General features: G+C 40.4%; 2 protein-coding genes across 2 annotated transcripts; both read left to right on the forward strand.

Moving 5' to 3' along the window:
* Window positions 1–64: 64 nt before the first annotated feature.
* Window positions 65–9,775, forward strand: ndufs2 (NADH:ubiquinone oxidoreductase core subunit S2). Its single transcript, XM_005741828.1, has 14 exons — window positions 65–216; window positions 2,974–3,077; window positions 3,485–3,675; window positions 3,830–3,950; window positions 5,411–5,523; window positions 6,538–6,612; window positions 6,776–6,853; window positions 6,979–7,064; window positions 7,371–7,490; window positions 8,245–8,374; window positions 8,652–8,747; window positions 8,908–8,991; window positions 9,398–9,455; window positions 9,548–9,775. The coding sequence occupies exons 1-14, from the start codon at window positions 110–112 to the stop codon at window positions 9,583–9,585; spliced, it is 1,401 nt and encodes a 466-aa protein (XP_005741885.1). The 5' UTR covers window positions 65–109; the 3' UTR covers window positions 9,586–9,775.
* Window positions 9,776–9,987: 212 nt separating this feature from the next.
* fcer1g (Fc epsilon receptor IgFc epsilon receptor Ig) lies at window positions 9,988–15,202 on the forward strand. The gene is made up of 5 exons (XM_005741829.2): window positions 9,988–10,211; window positions 13,151–13,242; window positions 13,666–13,710; window positions 14,509–14,532; window positions 14,656–15,202. Exons 1-5 carry the CDS (start codon window positions 10,145–10,147, stop codon window positions 14,707–14,709), a joined length of 282 nt encoding a protein of 93 aa, XP_005741886.2. The 5' UTR covers window positions 9,988–10,144; the 3' UTR covers window positions 14,710–15,202.
* Window positions 15,203–15,319: the final 117 nt, after the last annotated feature.

Raw genomic sequence — 15,319 nt, forward strand, 5'->3', positions numbered from 1 at the left:
GAAAACAATGAATTGAACTACATTTACCGACAGGTGGCAGACACGACACCACGACTACAGAAGAGGAAACTCTTCTACGTCACTGGCCGGAGGTTGTCTAACAGCCAAGATGGCGGCCACAATGTTGAGGTCGCTTAGCAAACTCGGACGTCCTTCAACAAAATTGTTATTAGGCCATAATGTGCTGAGCCCTGGCTGTGCGCTGCTGCAGAACAGGTATGATAGCAAAAAGACAAACCGTGACTCCACGAGTTATCTTTGTCCTCATGACGGTCTTCGCTTAGCTCCTCACAGATGTGCATGCCGAGAGGCTCATGCTAGCAAAACGCTACATAATCCGGCTTTGCTTCTATAAAACATCGCAGGGCTCGCCCTGTGCAGTTTAGTACTATGAAAATAAATGAAAAACATATTTATTGGCTGCTTGGCTATAACGAGTGCCCTCAGCAGCTTGTTTAGAGCATAGGTCAGCATCTCCCACTGTCGGGTTAACTGGAGATCTGCTGTCAGCGTGTGTCAGTGTTTACTACATCGGTGTTTCATGGTCAGTGAGGTCAAAATGGTTTTAACGCATAGACAGAAAATTAAAGGTTTTGGCACAAGGATGAAAATAAATAGATAATTTGGATGATTTTGGAGGTGTAGTACGCTATGTTTAACTCAGCTCAGGGCTTCAGAAGGTCTCTGAACCAAATTCAGGGGGATATAAACCTGTAACTAGCATTATGCAATGCTAGTTACTGACATATTTATGCCTCTGTATATTTGTAATATTCAGCATTAATACGTGCTATTTTATTACCATGGCTGTATGTTACAGGACTCATGCAGTGCTGTCAAAAACATGTACATGCTTACTACTTCTATAGGAGTTAGGAGGGCACAGAGCAGCCAGATGGTGCTAATCAAATGCATTTGAATAACTGATCCGCAAATGTTACAAAACTAGCTGTTTGCTAGTTTTAGAGCACTCAGGTGTGTGTTAATACAACGCCACATTCTTTCCAGGGGTGGAAATCCCAACGAATGCAATCCACGGTCAGGCTGTGCAGTCCTCAGAGGAACTGGAAAATCCCAAGAGCTCCATCTTAGACTGTACAGGCCTGAGTTAGCATGTTAAGTGTTTAAATTCATGACAGTTCCCAGAGAAAAAGTTTGCAAAGTTCCTTCTGAAACCCCCCACAAGATTGAATTATCATTTAATAATAGTATGTAAGTTCACGCACAAATCAGTGATTTGCTGAATGACACCACTTACAGTTTTGGCATTGTCCCACATATTCTGGAGGATCTGTGGTTTTTTTCTCATTGCATTGTTGCTCTCATGCAAAGTCTTTGGAAAGCTGTACCTTTTCTGGCTTCCTTTTCGTACACAGTTGTTTCAGTGTCTTCAGGCTTCTTTCTTGCATTATTACCACTTTTTCCACTTTACCTGGAGCTCAGTGTATTTCCTTATGTAGACATGTGGCCTTGGCAGTATGCAGAGTGCACAAGCCTGCTGGCTCAGAGTGATTCTGATTTACTTACATACACACAATGGCAAGACCAAAATAGGCCGGTGCACACATTTCATAAACCTGGTGGTAGTTTTGAGTGTGTGTTTGTTTTTGCGTGGGATAAGAGTGTTTCCATACGTACTTATCTGCCTTCACACACATATGAAATTCATCGATAGGATTTAATATTATGTCTGCACAGAATTTCAGCTGTAACAGGTTCAGTTCTTCTGGGAAGGCTTTCTGCAAGGTTTAAGAGTGTGTTTATGGGAATTTTTGATCATTTTTTCATAAATACATTTGTGAGGTCATGCACTGATGTTGAACGAGAAGGCTTGGGTTTCAGTCTCTCCTTTAGTTCATCCCAAAGATGTTCTATCGGGTTGAGGTCAGGATTCTATCCACGCCAGTCAAGTTCGTCCACACCAAACTCACTCATCCTTGTCTTTATGGACCTTACTTTGTGCATTGGTGCACAATCATGTTGGAACAGGAAGGGGAAATCCCCAAACTGTTCCTACAAAGTTTGGAGCAGGAAATTGTCCAAAATGTCTTGATATGTTGAAACATTAAGAATTTCTTTCACTGGAACTAAAGGGCCGAGCCCAACTCCTGAAAAACAACTCCATAGCATAATCCAGTGCAGTCACACAAGTACCGTTCTCCGGTCAACCACCAAACCCAGACTCATCCTTCAGATTGCCAGACAGAAGTGTGATTGGTCACTCCAGAGAACACGTCTCCACTGCTCTAGTTTCCAGGGATGGAGAGTTTTATACCACTCAATGCAGCTGCTCGACGATAAAAACCGATTCCATGAAGGTCTTTACGCACTGTTCTTTAGCTAATCCGAAGCCCATTGAAGTATGGAGGTCTGTAGAGATTCGCTCTGCAGAAAGTTGGTGACATCTGCACACTCTTCAGCATCCGCTGACTCTGAATGGATGAGTGAACACTTAAAATGAGTAAATGAGGGACAGCTGTTCCAGTCGCAGAAGTAAATCTACAAAGTTTCAAAGTCCAAACCTCAACCTCATTGAAACACTGTCGGGAGATCTTAGGAGAGCCTGCAGACCTCAATGATCTGAAGCCGCATTGTAAAAAAAAAAAAAACTTGGCCAAAATTCCTCCACAATGACACGAGAGACTGATAAAGTGATGCACAAAACAATTACTCGACCTAAGTTCTGCAAAAGGTGGCCCTCCAAACTACTGAATCATTGACATATTTTGTTTTTCACGAAGAAAACTTTCCATCTCTGCATGTTTCCTTGATGAGCTACTTCTAACGATCAGTCCTCAGGTTGGCAGGCTCAGTTCCAAGTAACATCTGATAATGAGGTTAAGGCTTTAAGCAGCGCGTAGGTAGCCTGAGGCACCACCTTTTTGTACTGCAGGATCGTGTTAGCACTGATAAAGGTCGCCACCCAGCCTCATACCTACATCGCCTTAAAAATAACCTTGCTGTGTTTCACAGGCAGAAACAATGGCAGCCAGATGTGGAGTGGACGGAGCAGTTCGCTGGTGCAGTCATGTACCCCACTGCTGTTAATGAGAAGTGGACACCGCCCCCGTGGAATGGTAAAGACTGCTGTTCACCAACATCTACTCGTTTCAAATATTACTTTTTTCTTTTAATTGTAACTGAAAGGGAAAATAATGAGCTGCCAAGACTGCGGGAGAGTTGAACACAGTCCAAGTCTAAATGTATCATGTCAGCCTTTGGCAGAGACACAACGGTAAAACGTTTGACTTAATTCCATTTTTGTCCTCTGTGTTTTCTGTCTGCCAGCCTTCATTAAGATGGGAGGCAGGTATTCAGTGTCTGACTTACGCGTTTCTATTTCCACAGTGCACTTGATTTAAGATGTGCTCATAGTTTGGGCAGCTTGTTCCGCATTATGGTTATTTGTTTGATGAAAACAAACGTGCTGGTCTGTCAGACTGGTCGAACTTTAGTTTGCTGTTTTGTGCTCTTTGTTTTTCAGACAAAGATCCTCCTGCAGAGAAGGAGGTGTCCAACCTGACGATTAACTTCGGCCCTCAGCATCCTGCAGCTCACGGTGTGCTGCGTCTTGTGTTGGAGCTCAGCGGGGAGTCTGTCAAGAAATGTGACCCACACATTGGCCTGCTGCATCGTGGCACAGAAAAGCTAATCGAGTATAAGACATACCTGCAGGTACTGAACAATGGGATGACTTAAGTGGTCTTTGTACTCGCCAACTTCCAGCCATTACATACCTGTTAAATTATTTTGTATGCATGTAAGTGTAGGGGCAGTTTGTATTATTTTTGTAACCATCCTCATTTAAATAAAACACGTTCTGCTGCAGGCTCTGCCCTACTTTGACCGCCTGGACTATGTTTCCATGATGTGTAATGAGCAAGCCTACTCTCTGGCTGTGGAGAAGCTGCTCAACATCCAGGCCCCACCCCGTGCACAGTGGATCAGAGGTACTGAGCATGAGTGGTCAAATATGAAAACTCCTGAAGAAAAAACATTTTAAAAAACATTATTCTGGAAGTCTTATTTAACCACTATTAATGCCAAATTTGTAGTTTGCACTTATGTACTCATATCTACATTTTTTTATCTTTAGTTTGTGTATTTAGCTGAAGGAAACTGTGTTTTTTTTTCTTTCTATTTTCTGACAGACTATTAAGTCTGTCAGAAAATAGAAAAAAATAAAAATGCTATAAATGAAATAAATATAAATATAGCTAGGGGCAGGGATAGTGGGTAAATTCAAATTCAAATTTTTATTTGTCACGTACACAGTCATACACAGTACGATATGCAGTGAAATGCTTAGACAACTGCTCGTGACCTAAAGTGGTCGCCCCATGATTGGAAGGTTGGGGGTTTGAATCCACTAAACGGCTACCCCGAGGTACCCATTCACTGAGTGAATGGGTTAAATGCAGATGAGTAATTTCCCTATGGGGATTAATAAAGTATGCATTACATTATTGTTATGACTGTAAGATGAATCTAATTTAATGTTGTGCACTTTCATGGTACTTGCTCAGCATTGTTTTCTCTGGAAGTGTAAGACCTTCACTGGGCAAAAAAAACACTTTTAAAGCTTGATTTCATGAGCATTTAACAAACATTTACATTTTTTTGAGTTTCCAACAGCAGTTTTCTTTGTCTGGTATGTTTGTTTTTGACCCTTTGCTTTAAGATGCAGTTAAAAATGACACACTAGGGGGCGCTAACTAAACATAAGCGCTGCTACTGTCTTCTATTGGTCCATTACAAAGTTCACAGCATAGGCTGCACGGAGATGTACGCTCAGTGTGTTTCTGTGCCACAGACACGTGCCTCTCACCTTTAGCCTTGTACGGAACAAATGAGGTTTCTGGTAGAGATCAGGCAGCCACAATTGCACAACGTACATGAACTTGAAGATCTGAAAAGACTACATTTTCCAATGTGGAGAATTGGAAAATGTAGTTGTGGTTGCTTGGATTCTTCCTCAACAGGAAACAGCGAGAACCAAGGATCAGACTCGTAGTTTTGTTTCAAAGAGGATCACTTTAAAGTCGTGTCTGGCAACAAAAAGCGTCAACTACTGTGTTGACTGTTGTGTTGTGTACCTGCCTTTAATGTTTAGGCTCTATTTGTGAAGAGTTAACTTGACATATGAGCTATCTAGAGCTAACATGCCCTCTGTTCTTGCACTCAGTTAGTGTTCCTGGAGCTTTTTTATCTGATTGAATTGATTGTTTGACCAAGTAATCACCAATCTAATTTCAAGAAGCATTGAAGTGTTTAAGTAGATTTTTTATTTTTATTTTATTTTACGTGGACGCTAACAAAACATGTTGAACTGAAAGTAAAGTAAAACTTCACCAGTGAGCAGCTGGAACCTGTTTCCAGTTTGTTGAGCTCTGTTCTGTGTCGTTTGTAGTGCTGTATGGAGAGTTGACTCGCATCCTGAACCACATCATGGCCATCACCACACATGCTCTCGACATTGGCGCCATGACTCCCTTCTTTTGGATGTTCGAGGAGCGAGAGAAGGTAACGGAACAACAATCACAAGGTGTACTGTGGTTCTAATCTGGGGATTGTTCTAGTTTTTTGGGGGTTTTTTGTTGAGTCAAGCCTGCTCCCAAAATCACTGTATCTTTGATTCATAAACAGTAGCTATGTTCTCATCAGTTAGTGGCACAGTGACCTCCAGCTCTTCAGGTGTTTACTCAACAATATCCTGTGTATGAGTCAGGATGTGGGCCACGTCTGACTTCACATTTTCACTGAGTCACTGAAAGTGTCCCAAAAATGACAGGACTGTAAAATGAGTCAACCGCTTGAGTCTGAATCTTCTGCTGGCGATACAATGTGATGATCTGAAGAGAATCCTGGTTTACAACATCCAGCGTAGCATGAAATGAGGAGTTTGTGGCTCCACGGTGATGTTACTTAATTCCGGGTTGCTTTGATAGTGAGATTCGGGTTGTCTGTGTTTTTAGGTCAGACTGTTACTTATCTTCTTTTTGACAATACCCCACAGATTCACTAAGGGGTTCAGCCAAGTCAAGCAAACACAGTAGTAAGTGGTCATCAAAGGATTTGGTGTTAGTGAAATGAAAACTGCATCATCATAAATCCTGTCAACAGGTGGAATACGCAGTCCTGCAAAATCTACGGCTACACGGTTGCATAAAGTACTAATAATACTAATAAGCTGATAAAACAATGGTACCCCGAATAATCAAAGTCTAGAAACTTCACACTGAACTTCAAACGTCTTGCATTCGGTGTCTGTTGACTAGACACTTGATTGCAGTGGCACCAGCCTCAGTCTACTCATTGAGAGTCTCAGTTGTTTGATTGTAACAGCATTCATCAGTGAAATGATAACCTATCGACTGGTACATACGATTGTAGCTTTTCTTTTAAAATAGGCCGTCTAATCCAGCGTATGAGTTTTGCCACTAATCCTGAGACTGTGACACTACTGTACATGGAAATGTGTGGGGTTTTTTTTCTTTTTCTTTTCTCTTTAAGTCTTTAATTCTTGTCTCCTCTCAGATGTTTGAGTTTTATGAACGAGTGTCTGGAGCAAGGATGCACGCTGCATACGTCAGGCCTGGTGGCGTACATCAGGTAGGAGAAGAATTCATTACGTTTTTATAACTAGAAAGTTCAACACTTCTCTAAACACGCTTTTTAAAATCTATCTATAGATACATATAGATTATATAGATAGATAGATGAGAGATGAAATCTAAAGATCAGTATAATATCGTTGCATTTGAATGTGTTTCAGGATTTGCCCCTTGGCCTGATGGATGACATCTATGAGTGGTGTAAGAATTTCTCCATTCGGATTGATGAAGTTGAAGAGGTGAATGACTCCATGTTCTCCTCAGTTCTCCACGAGCTCTCAGTGAGCTCAAGCACGATGGGCGTGTGGAGCTTGTGGATGCAGTAAATTTAAAATGACATTCATGTTGGATTTCCTTCATGCAGATGCTGACCAACAATCGTATCTGGAAGAATCGCACTGTGGACATCGGAGTGGTTTCTGCTGAGGAGGCCCTCAACTACGGTTTCAGGTAACCCATAAATGAAAGTTCACTGACATATTAGAAAATTAAGTTACACTGATGACAATGACTTCACTTGCACAGTAGTGAGCTGTTATAAATGCATTCTAAATGAATAAACAAACCCTCCTAAAGGGAAGTGACACTGCTGTGTCAGAGGCAACGCGTGTTTTCAGTCTTAATAATGGTGCAATCTGCCACAAACTTATAAAATCAGTTTGTATAATTCATTTAAATAGTCTCCTTCTGGAAGCTGCTAGAAATACATGTGTTTGTAAACCTTGAAATGCATCACTCTGCTTTTTCCACCACCAGTGGAGTCATGTTACGAGGGTCTGGAATCAAGTGGGACCTGAGGAAGTCTCAGCCCTATGACAAGTACGATGAAGTGGAATTTGACGTTCCGATTGGAAGCAATGGAGACTGCTATGACAGGTAAGACTCCTCCAGACAAACAGCCCGAGTCTTCTCTATAGCAGCCCGGGTATGAGCACGCCAGAAGAATATTTGGTCTCTTTATTATATATATTCTTCGACTGTCTCTTATTATTGAGCAGTTTAGTCTTTTTGAAATGAAATACTTGTGATTTATGTGAGTTTATCTGTTGCTTTTTTACAAAAGGCTGCATATAGAACCAGGTCTTACCACTCGGCAGCTGCCATGGCGCATATCTCTGTTTCTGATCAAAGCAACACGATGTAAATTTAGCAGTAAATATGTCACCCAGTTTAAAACTCAAACGTTCAGCCTAGCAACAGAAAGCTTCACAGAGACATTATTGGCCAACTGTGTTTAAAAGGAATCCTGGTTTACGTGCCTACACGGTGAGAGCTTGATGCTCCTGGCTTTCATGAATGCAGCATAAATAATCAGAATGAGCCGCGTACAAAGCACATTGTGGTTCACCAGTCTCACTGGCATGAGTGGAACACATCCACTTCTGTTTTAATCAGTCAAAATGGCCCTGGGAACTATTTTTTCTCTCCTTCAGGTCGATTTCCTGTACTATACTATACCGTAATACTGTAGTTGTGTAATGCACTCTGAGCATGATGATGCCAGACTGAGCTGCTAACGTCTGCCTTCCACCTTCTCTGCAGAGTGTTTGAGGTGTATATCGTGTTGTGGCGTAGAGCAACATCAGTCCTGTGGTTTACTGCTACTTGTGTGTGTATGTGTGCGGCTCAGGTATCTGTGCAGAGTGGAGGAGATGAGGCAGTCCCTGAGGATCATGCACCAGGCGATGAACAAGATGCCAGAGGGCGAGATAAAGGTGGATGATGCCAAAGTGGCTCCGCCTAAGAGGTCTGAGATGAAGGTGTGTTGAGTAGAGAGGTTTCCTCTTTTGCTATCTACGTTCTTCTCTGTATTTCATCACTCGTGTGTTATTTCAATTTCTTGTTAATTTGTGTTCACTCGTCCTTTTTCAGAGTTAGGACAGTTTTATTGTAAAACTCAATTAAATTTGGCTGCACTCAAGGCTGGAAACCACCTGTACTTCCTCACCATTGTAATGTTAACATTCCCTCAATATACACTGATGCTCTTTTCTTTTTATGCTTTTTCCCCCCACAAACTTTGTGTTATTTTGCTAGATGTCCATGGAGTCTCTGATTCACCACTTTAAACTGTACACAGAGGGCTACCAGGTCCCCCCTGGGGCCACATACACAGCTGTAGAGGCACCTAAGGTGAGAGCACTCAGTGTAGAGTATAAGGACAAATTGTGCAGTCATCAAAGTGTACGACTAAGGCTTTTTGAGTCTTAATTAGATGGGACTTTGCTGTGGTGTAATATGCTTATTGGAGTGTGTGTGTGCGTGTGTGTGCGTGCGTGTGTGTGGCTTGCAGGGAGAGTTTGGTGTATATATGGTTTCAGACGGCTCCAGCAGACCCTATCGCTGCAAGATCAAAGCCCCTGGATTCGCTCACTTGGTGCGTACTTAAAAATTTCACACGACACTGTGAAATATTAAATACTCCCACCATCAATTATTCAGCTCATTTAACGGCTTGTCCTCTAGGCTACTTTGACTTCATTAACTATATTTTATTAAGCGTTACGGAGCAGTTGTTTTTTTTTTTTGGTCCAAAGCTCTCCTCGGCTTCCTTCCTGTTCGTCTTAGCTCATGGGTAAACGAGCTAATGCAGTTGAACGTCGTCATTAGAATTTGGGTTTACAAGGCTAAAAATGTGTTTGAAGTTGCATAAACAAACTAATTGAGTCGTTACTGTGATAACTCGAGGCTATAATCTCATGAATTAAGACAACTTTTGTGCTCTCGTGCATACTGGAAGCTTCACTTGCTCTAAATGTTGCTTCATGTTTGCTTCTTTCTAGGCCGGTCTGGATAAAATGGCCAAAGGACACATGTTGGCAGATGTGGTGGCCATCATTGGTGAGAATGTCACAATAACTTAAATACTTGCAGACATGCAGAAGCGAGCGTGCAAACGGAGCTGCTTCACATCGAGTGTTATCTTCTTGCAGGTACGCAGGACATAGTGTTTGGAGAGGTGGACCGTTAAAGCGATACTCTTAATGTGTCGCTTCCCCAGCGAGGACTCTCTCTCTCTGTCACACCACTATCTTGTCAGACGGGCTTTCTTCCTGTTCTCTTTTCACTGTAGTGAGCTTTTTGACAGGCGGCTTCGTTTATCACCATTCATGTACAATGCCCAAATCAACCTAATAAATATTTTATGTCTGAACAGTAAACGCATCTGTTTTCTTTGTCCCACTGCGATAAGTTGACATCTTAAGGCTTCGTAAAGTCTAAAACACCCTGTTTTTTTTTTCTTTTTTCTTTCCACGCTCTTGTGCCGCCTGAAAACAAATAAAGTATTAAAGATGACAGCAGACACCGACGCCTGAGTGAAGTCTTTCCTCTTGGTTGGTGTTAACAGGGGGAGTGGTCTGATGAGATCTGAGACAAATGGACTTAGAGCTCAGACCACAACTTCCCCTGTGAGCTGTAAAGCTGGGTATGCAGTAGTCGAAGTCTTTAGCGGAAAAAAAAAACGCACCAAGCAGTCGTGTTTGCTCGCTGTTCAAGGAGCTGATTATCCGTGTCGAGCCTGTGTTATCATGGCTGGGTGGTGCAGGAACCAAATGCTGGTGGCCATTCCTCTGTGGATGTGTTTTGGGAGAGCCGGTGAGTTGACACAAATACTGGAACGCTTGTTTTTATATCACCAGATTTAATGTCCAGAGATCTCGCGCTTGGTTTCAGTTTCCGAGAAAAATGAACAGTTTTTGGGTGAACGGAGGTGTAAAGTTAATCAGGATGAACATGATGTGTTTTTATTATGTGGTTGACTAGATTCAACTCCTGTTCAATTAAACAGCATTTCTTTAACTACACTATCCTGTTTACCGAAAGTTAGAGAACACTGAGGTTTTCTGACATTTGGCCTTATTCCGCTCAGTGTAGGCAGCAGATGTATTTACCACATTTTAGTTCCTGTGAGAAGAGAAACTGACCCTGCTGAGTTTGTTGCTTGTGGCAAGGGGTGTGGATGCTGGTCTATATGGCCAGTAGCAGCTTCTGCATTTGTTCAGCCACTTCTGCGTATGTAACAAATTCAGCTCCCTCCAAATATGGGAAACTTGTCTCTGACGGTGTATGTGCAAAAATCTTCTTTCTTTTTTTTTTTGTTAAGTAAAAGATAAAATAAAATTACACTGTTGTTCTGTTTTTAATCAAATACAACCAACAGTTAATGGGATCAAATAAACACATTTTTACAGGCTAAGCTGAAACACGTACAGGTTGTCGGCCCCTAAATCGGCCATTAATTTTGCAGACGGAAACGCGTCTGGTGAAGTTGCTGTGAGATCATTCTGGGATATTTTTTTGACTTTTTAATGGTTGTCAAATGTCGATGTTTCTCTTTATGCAAATGTGGATTATGATTTTTTTATTTTTTTTTAAAGAAAAAAGATGTTTTATTTATTTAAAGAACAGAAGTGAGAAGGTAGCAGGGAACAGTTTCGTACTTTTATCCCTAAACATTTGCAGTTTGCATTTTTTTGTCTCAAAACACTGAACAGATTAACCGTGTAAGAGACATTTGCACCTTAAATAAGGTGCAAATGTCTGGTTCCATCTGAGCGGCCTACAGCTAGTCTACAACTAGTATAAAATTCTTAAAGAAAAAAAATCTCTTCATGTTTCCTGAGTACCCCGTAGTTCTAATGCAAGAGGAAAAAAAGTAAAAGGGTCTCAGTGATTTTTATTTTTATTTTGAATTGCTGTGCTCACTGCTGATGCCCCAGAAGTCAGGAAAGAAAAAAGTGTCACTACATCACTATCAAACCAATAGCCGTCAGGCCACTTACATTTCTTAAGAACCCAACACTGCTTATGAAAAACCAAAGATGCCAAGAAAAAGTAAAGATAAACCGCAACATTTTAAGATCACATGCAAACGTAATGGATACACCTGAGAGCAAGCATGTCTGTTACACGTGTGGCAGAAATTTAGTGGCGGTCCAACTTTACATCACACTGTTTGGAAGCGAGTCTCTGTGTGCACAGCCGTCATGTGATCAGAGATTTTAGAGAAGTGAATTCATGAGAAGAGCGAAACAAATTGTGAAGGAAGGAACAGACCAAAATGACGTTAGCTGTCTGGGGAAATTCACAATGAAGACATCATCCTTTCATCCAACTGCAAATAACTGCGTACACATCAAAGTTTTAAAGGCCATAATATACTTTCAGTGTATACTTTCAGCCTTAATAAGAAAAGCCATTATTAAAAGTTCATTATAAACCATTCAGACTTTTTGACGAATTCTTCCTATGATCTCATCTTTTCCATCTGAATTTAGCAAATTTGAGGAAATCCAACCCTCTGTGCTTTGACTGGCCAATAGCTGTTTTTGGAGTCATAAAACAAAACTTCTCTTTTCATCTACCCAATCTAAAGTTACACAGGATCTTTGTAATCACGTAAGTTTTAGTTCCTTGAAAAACAAAGTAGCTGTCAAAAAAAAAAGAGACTACTACAAAAACTGAATTATTTGGGCAATAATTACTTATAATTCTAAAAAATACTTATTTTAAAAAAGGTCAGTTTCTTGAATTTCTTATATCCAGAACAGTTTTAGATTTATCAACACTTTTATGGATTATAAATGACTGAATATGACACGATCGCGCAATATTGAAATTACACACAACCTTCAAAGTACTGTAATGTAAGATCAATGCTTTTTAAGGCCGCTTGTTGCATCTTCTACAGTCAGTCAGATGTTTGTGATGTCAAAACATGACCCAGTACTTTTGTTTGTTTGTCGACACTTTGCTTGTAATTTCTGCAAGATAAAAGAGGTTTTTATATGATCATAGAGTTAAAACTATCTGTTGAGTACTGTTCGGTGCTTCCACTATGTGGTAAACGTGCAGCGAGAAGAGCCTGTTGAATATTGTAGCGTAGGTTCTTATTCACTTTAAACTTTAGGCCTGAACATATTTGAAGTTTTCCTCCCATGCTGTTTGTTAGTCACACTTCTTTTAGTAGACGATCAACTGAGAGCACAGATAACAGCATTAAGGATTTTTGTTGTATCTTCTACAGTCAGTCAGACAGATGTTGGTCGTTGAAAGATACGATCCAGTCCTTCTAGTTATTTGTAGACAGTTTGCTTGTAATTTTTGCAATATGAAAGGTTTTTGAATGATTATAGTGTTAAAACTACCTGTTGAGTACTGTGTAGCGCATATTTGAAGTTTTCCTCCCATGCTGTTTGTTAATCACAGTAGTCGATCAACTGAGAGCACAGATAAGGCACAGATAAGACACAGCATTAAAAAAAGGCAACATACCCCATATCTTATGCTATTTGAATGTATTTATGGATACATTTAAACATGTTACATGTTGCAGACTGACCGACAGACAGCGTTCTGCAGTTGCACAGAACTTGCTGCCATCGCTGTTTCTCAGTCTAAAGTGGTGGCAGCGCCATTACCCAACAAAACAGTGTTATCGCTGATATAAGTGATATATCAATGATATATAATCATTTTAAATGAATATATGATCTAATCTAATCTGCTAACGACATTCCCTTGTGTTTTCTCAGCGGCTCTTGCTGAGCCCCAGATCTGTTATATCCTGGATGGCATCCTGTTTCTGTACGGGATCATCCTGACAGCTCTCTACTGCAAAGTCAAGGTTTGCATACGATATAAATGTATATATCTTTGCAGAAGCCTACATCAACACTAATATACGGTTTTCATAAAAGTTGTATCCAAGAAAGTTGAAATGTATCTACAGTAGGCTATCAGCAAAGTAAAGCACACAAACTCTTAAGATGGCTATAAAAATATTCTCTTGACTGTGGTACTTCTACATGCTGACAGTGATGATTTTAGATTTAAACTATTTTTGCAGCACAAGTACTTGGTCATTATCTTACTGCACTGCACTTCCTTTATTTGTGACAAACGAAAGAAGATATATCTAAAGCGTGTGTAATGTTGCTAACTCTAAAGTGACAACAGGAAATGCACGTATATCTTACCATACCTTTAGGGTTATACTCAAACGTTACTGTAGTTTTTCTTTAATGATCCCTAACTTTGCCTTCTACAGATCTCCAATGCTAAAGAGGCCGCTGGGAAAGGAAAGCCGAAGGGGGTGAGAATGGATGCAGACACACAAGTGCATACCTTACTGACACAGGCACAAAGAAGCAACACGCTGTCTAAACTGCAGACAGCAGCGACACATACACACCACAGCACAAAAGTAGCGTTTCGGTAAACAACCAGAAGGCAGAACTTCACCAGAGACAAAGATGAGCTCATTGGCCAGGTCAAACCTCAGTGGACAAACCCTGAGGTCTGAAAATGGAGCAGAAACTGAAGGATGAAGCTGCCACACCATAGCCGCATACAACCACGTCTACTTAGTTCATGACATATTTAATCCAAATCTCTATTAAGGACTTACTACTCAGCTTACTTTCGAGCTCGTGTAGACATCTGTCGCTCTGGGAAGGTTTAGAAAATGAACAGGGTGTCACTTAGAGCCAAAGAATCTGGTTTTAGCTATGTGGACATTTAACATTTACATGAAGCCAAGACAGTTTTATAAATACCCGTAGTTCTAAATTTAATCCACAAGCAGCAGCTTCAGTGACAGTTTTTTTCTTTCTGTCAAAAATCTGACTTGCACAGGATACAGAGATAGATAGTGTTCTTTTTCTCATGCAAAACTAGTGCGCTGCTTTACCCCCTTTTTAAGTCTATTAATTTCCTATTGCTAGCCACAAACTCTGCACCGCCTAAGCCACTCATGTGTTGCTTACTGGCTTCTATTTTTTTTCTCAGATCTCTAACTAGTTACTAAGAACCAAAAAAACCCGTCATTACAATGTCCGATTTCTTTAATTTCTACTGTATCTGACATTTTTCTCTCCGCTTTCTTTGTCAGAATGTTGAAGAGGGCATATATACGGTGAGTTGTTGTGCTATCAACATTTCAAAGAGAAGAAAACCAGCAGATAGTTGAATGCTGGATTATTATTATAATTATATTTAATGAATTATGGACTGAAATTCTCCTCATCCTCCCCCTCAGGGTCTCACTCCTCATGCAACGGACACATATGAAACAATCGGCATGAAGAAGTGATATGACGAATGACTTCTTTCTCTCTTTGTAATTAAATGTTGCACATCATACTCAGCTTAGGTCTTCAAGAATGTATGAGATTTTGTACATCACAGGTTATTTCCCTTTTGCTTTTAGAGATTCTAGAGGAAGTTTGGAAGGAGTCACAAACAGGGAAGTTGAGGCCAGAAAGGGGAGATTGCGAGAAATGCTTTTTCCTTGTTGCATGACATACTTTCATTGCTCGTATATTTAACATTAACACAAACTCAGTTTGACAGCGGTAAAGCTTCAGAGATATTTTATATTATAATACCTAGTAACTGAAAAAGAGTGATTTTTGCTTGATATTTTTATATATATAAATATAAACTCTTTTTTTTATATAGACAAGCTGTACTGTCCATCTCACTTCCTCCTTTTCTTCTTTTTTTTGCTGCCCGTTTGTGTGAACATGAGAAATTGTGTGTTTTAGTTTTAGCCTCCCAAGTTCTGCTATTCAAAAAACAAGAAAACAACAACAAAACAGAACAGAAGAAGACATGACTGTTTTAAAAAATGCCGCAGTTTAAGATGTTCAATCGTTGTTGAGGAGTACAGAAAAACATAATCGTGCTTCTCTTTAATGAGC

The sequence above is a fragment of the Pundamilia nyererei genome, unplaced genomic scaffold (assembly GCF_000239375.1).
Source record: "Pundamilia nyererei isolate P.nyererei 1_Seehausen unplaced genomic scaffold, PunNye1.0 scaffold00114, whole genome shotgun sequence".
NCBI lineage: Eukaryota > Metazoa > Chordata > Actinopteri > Cichliformes > Cichlidae > Pundamilia > Pundamilia nyererei.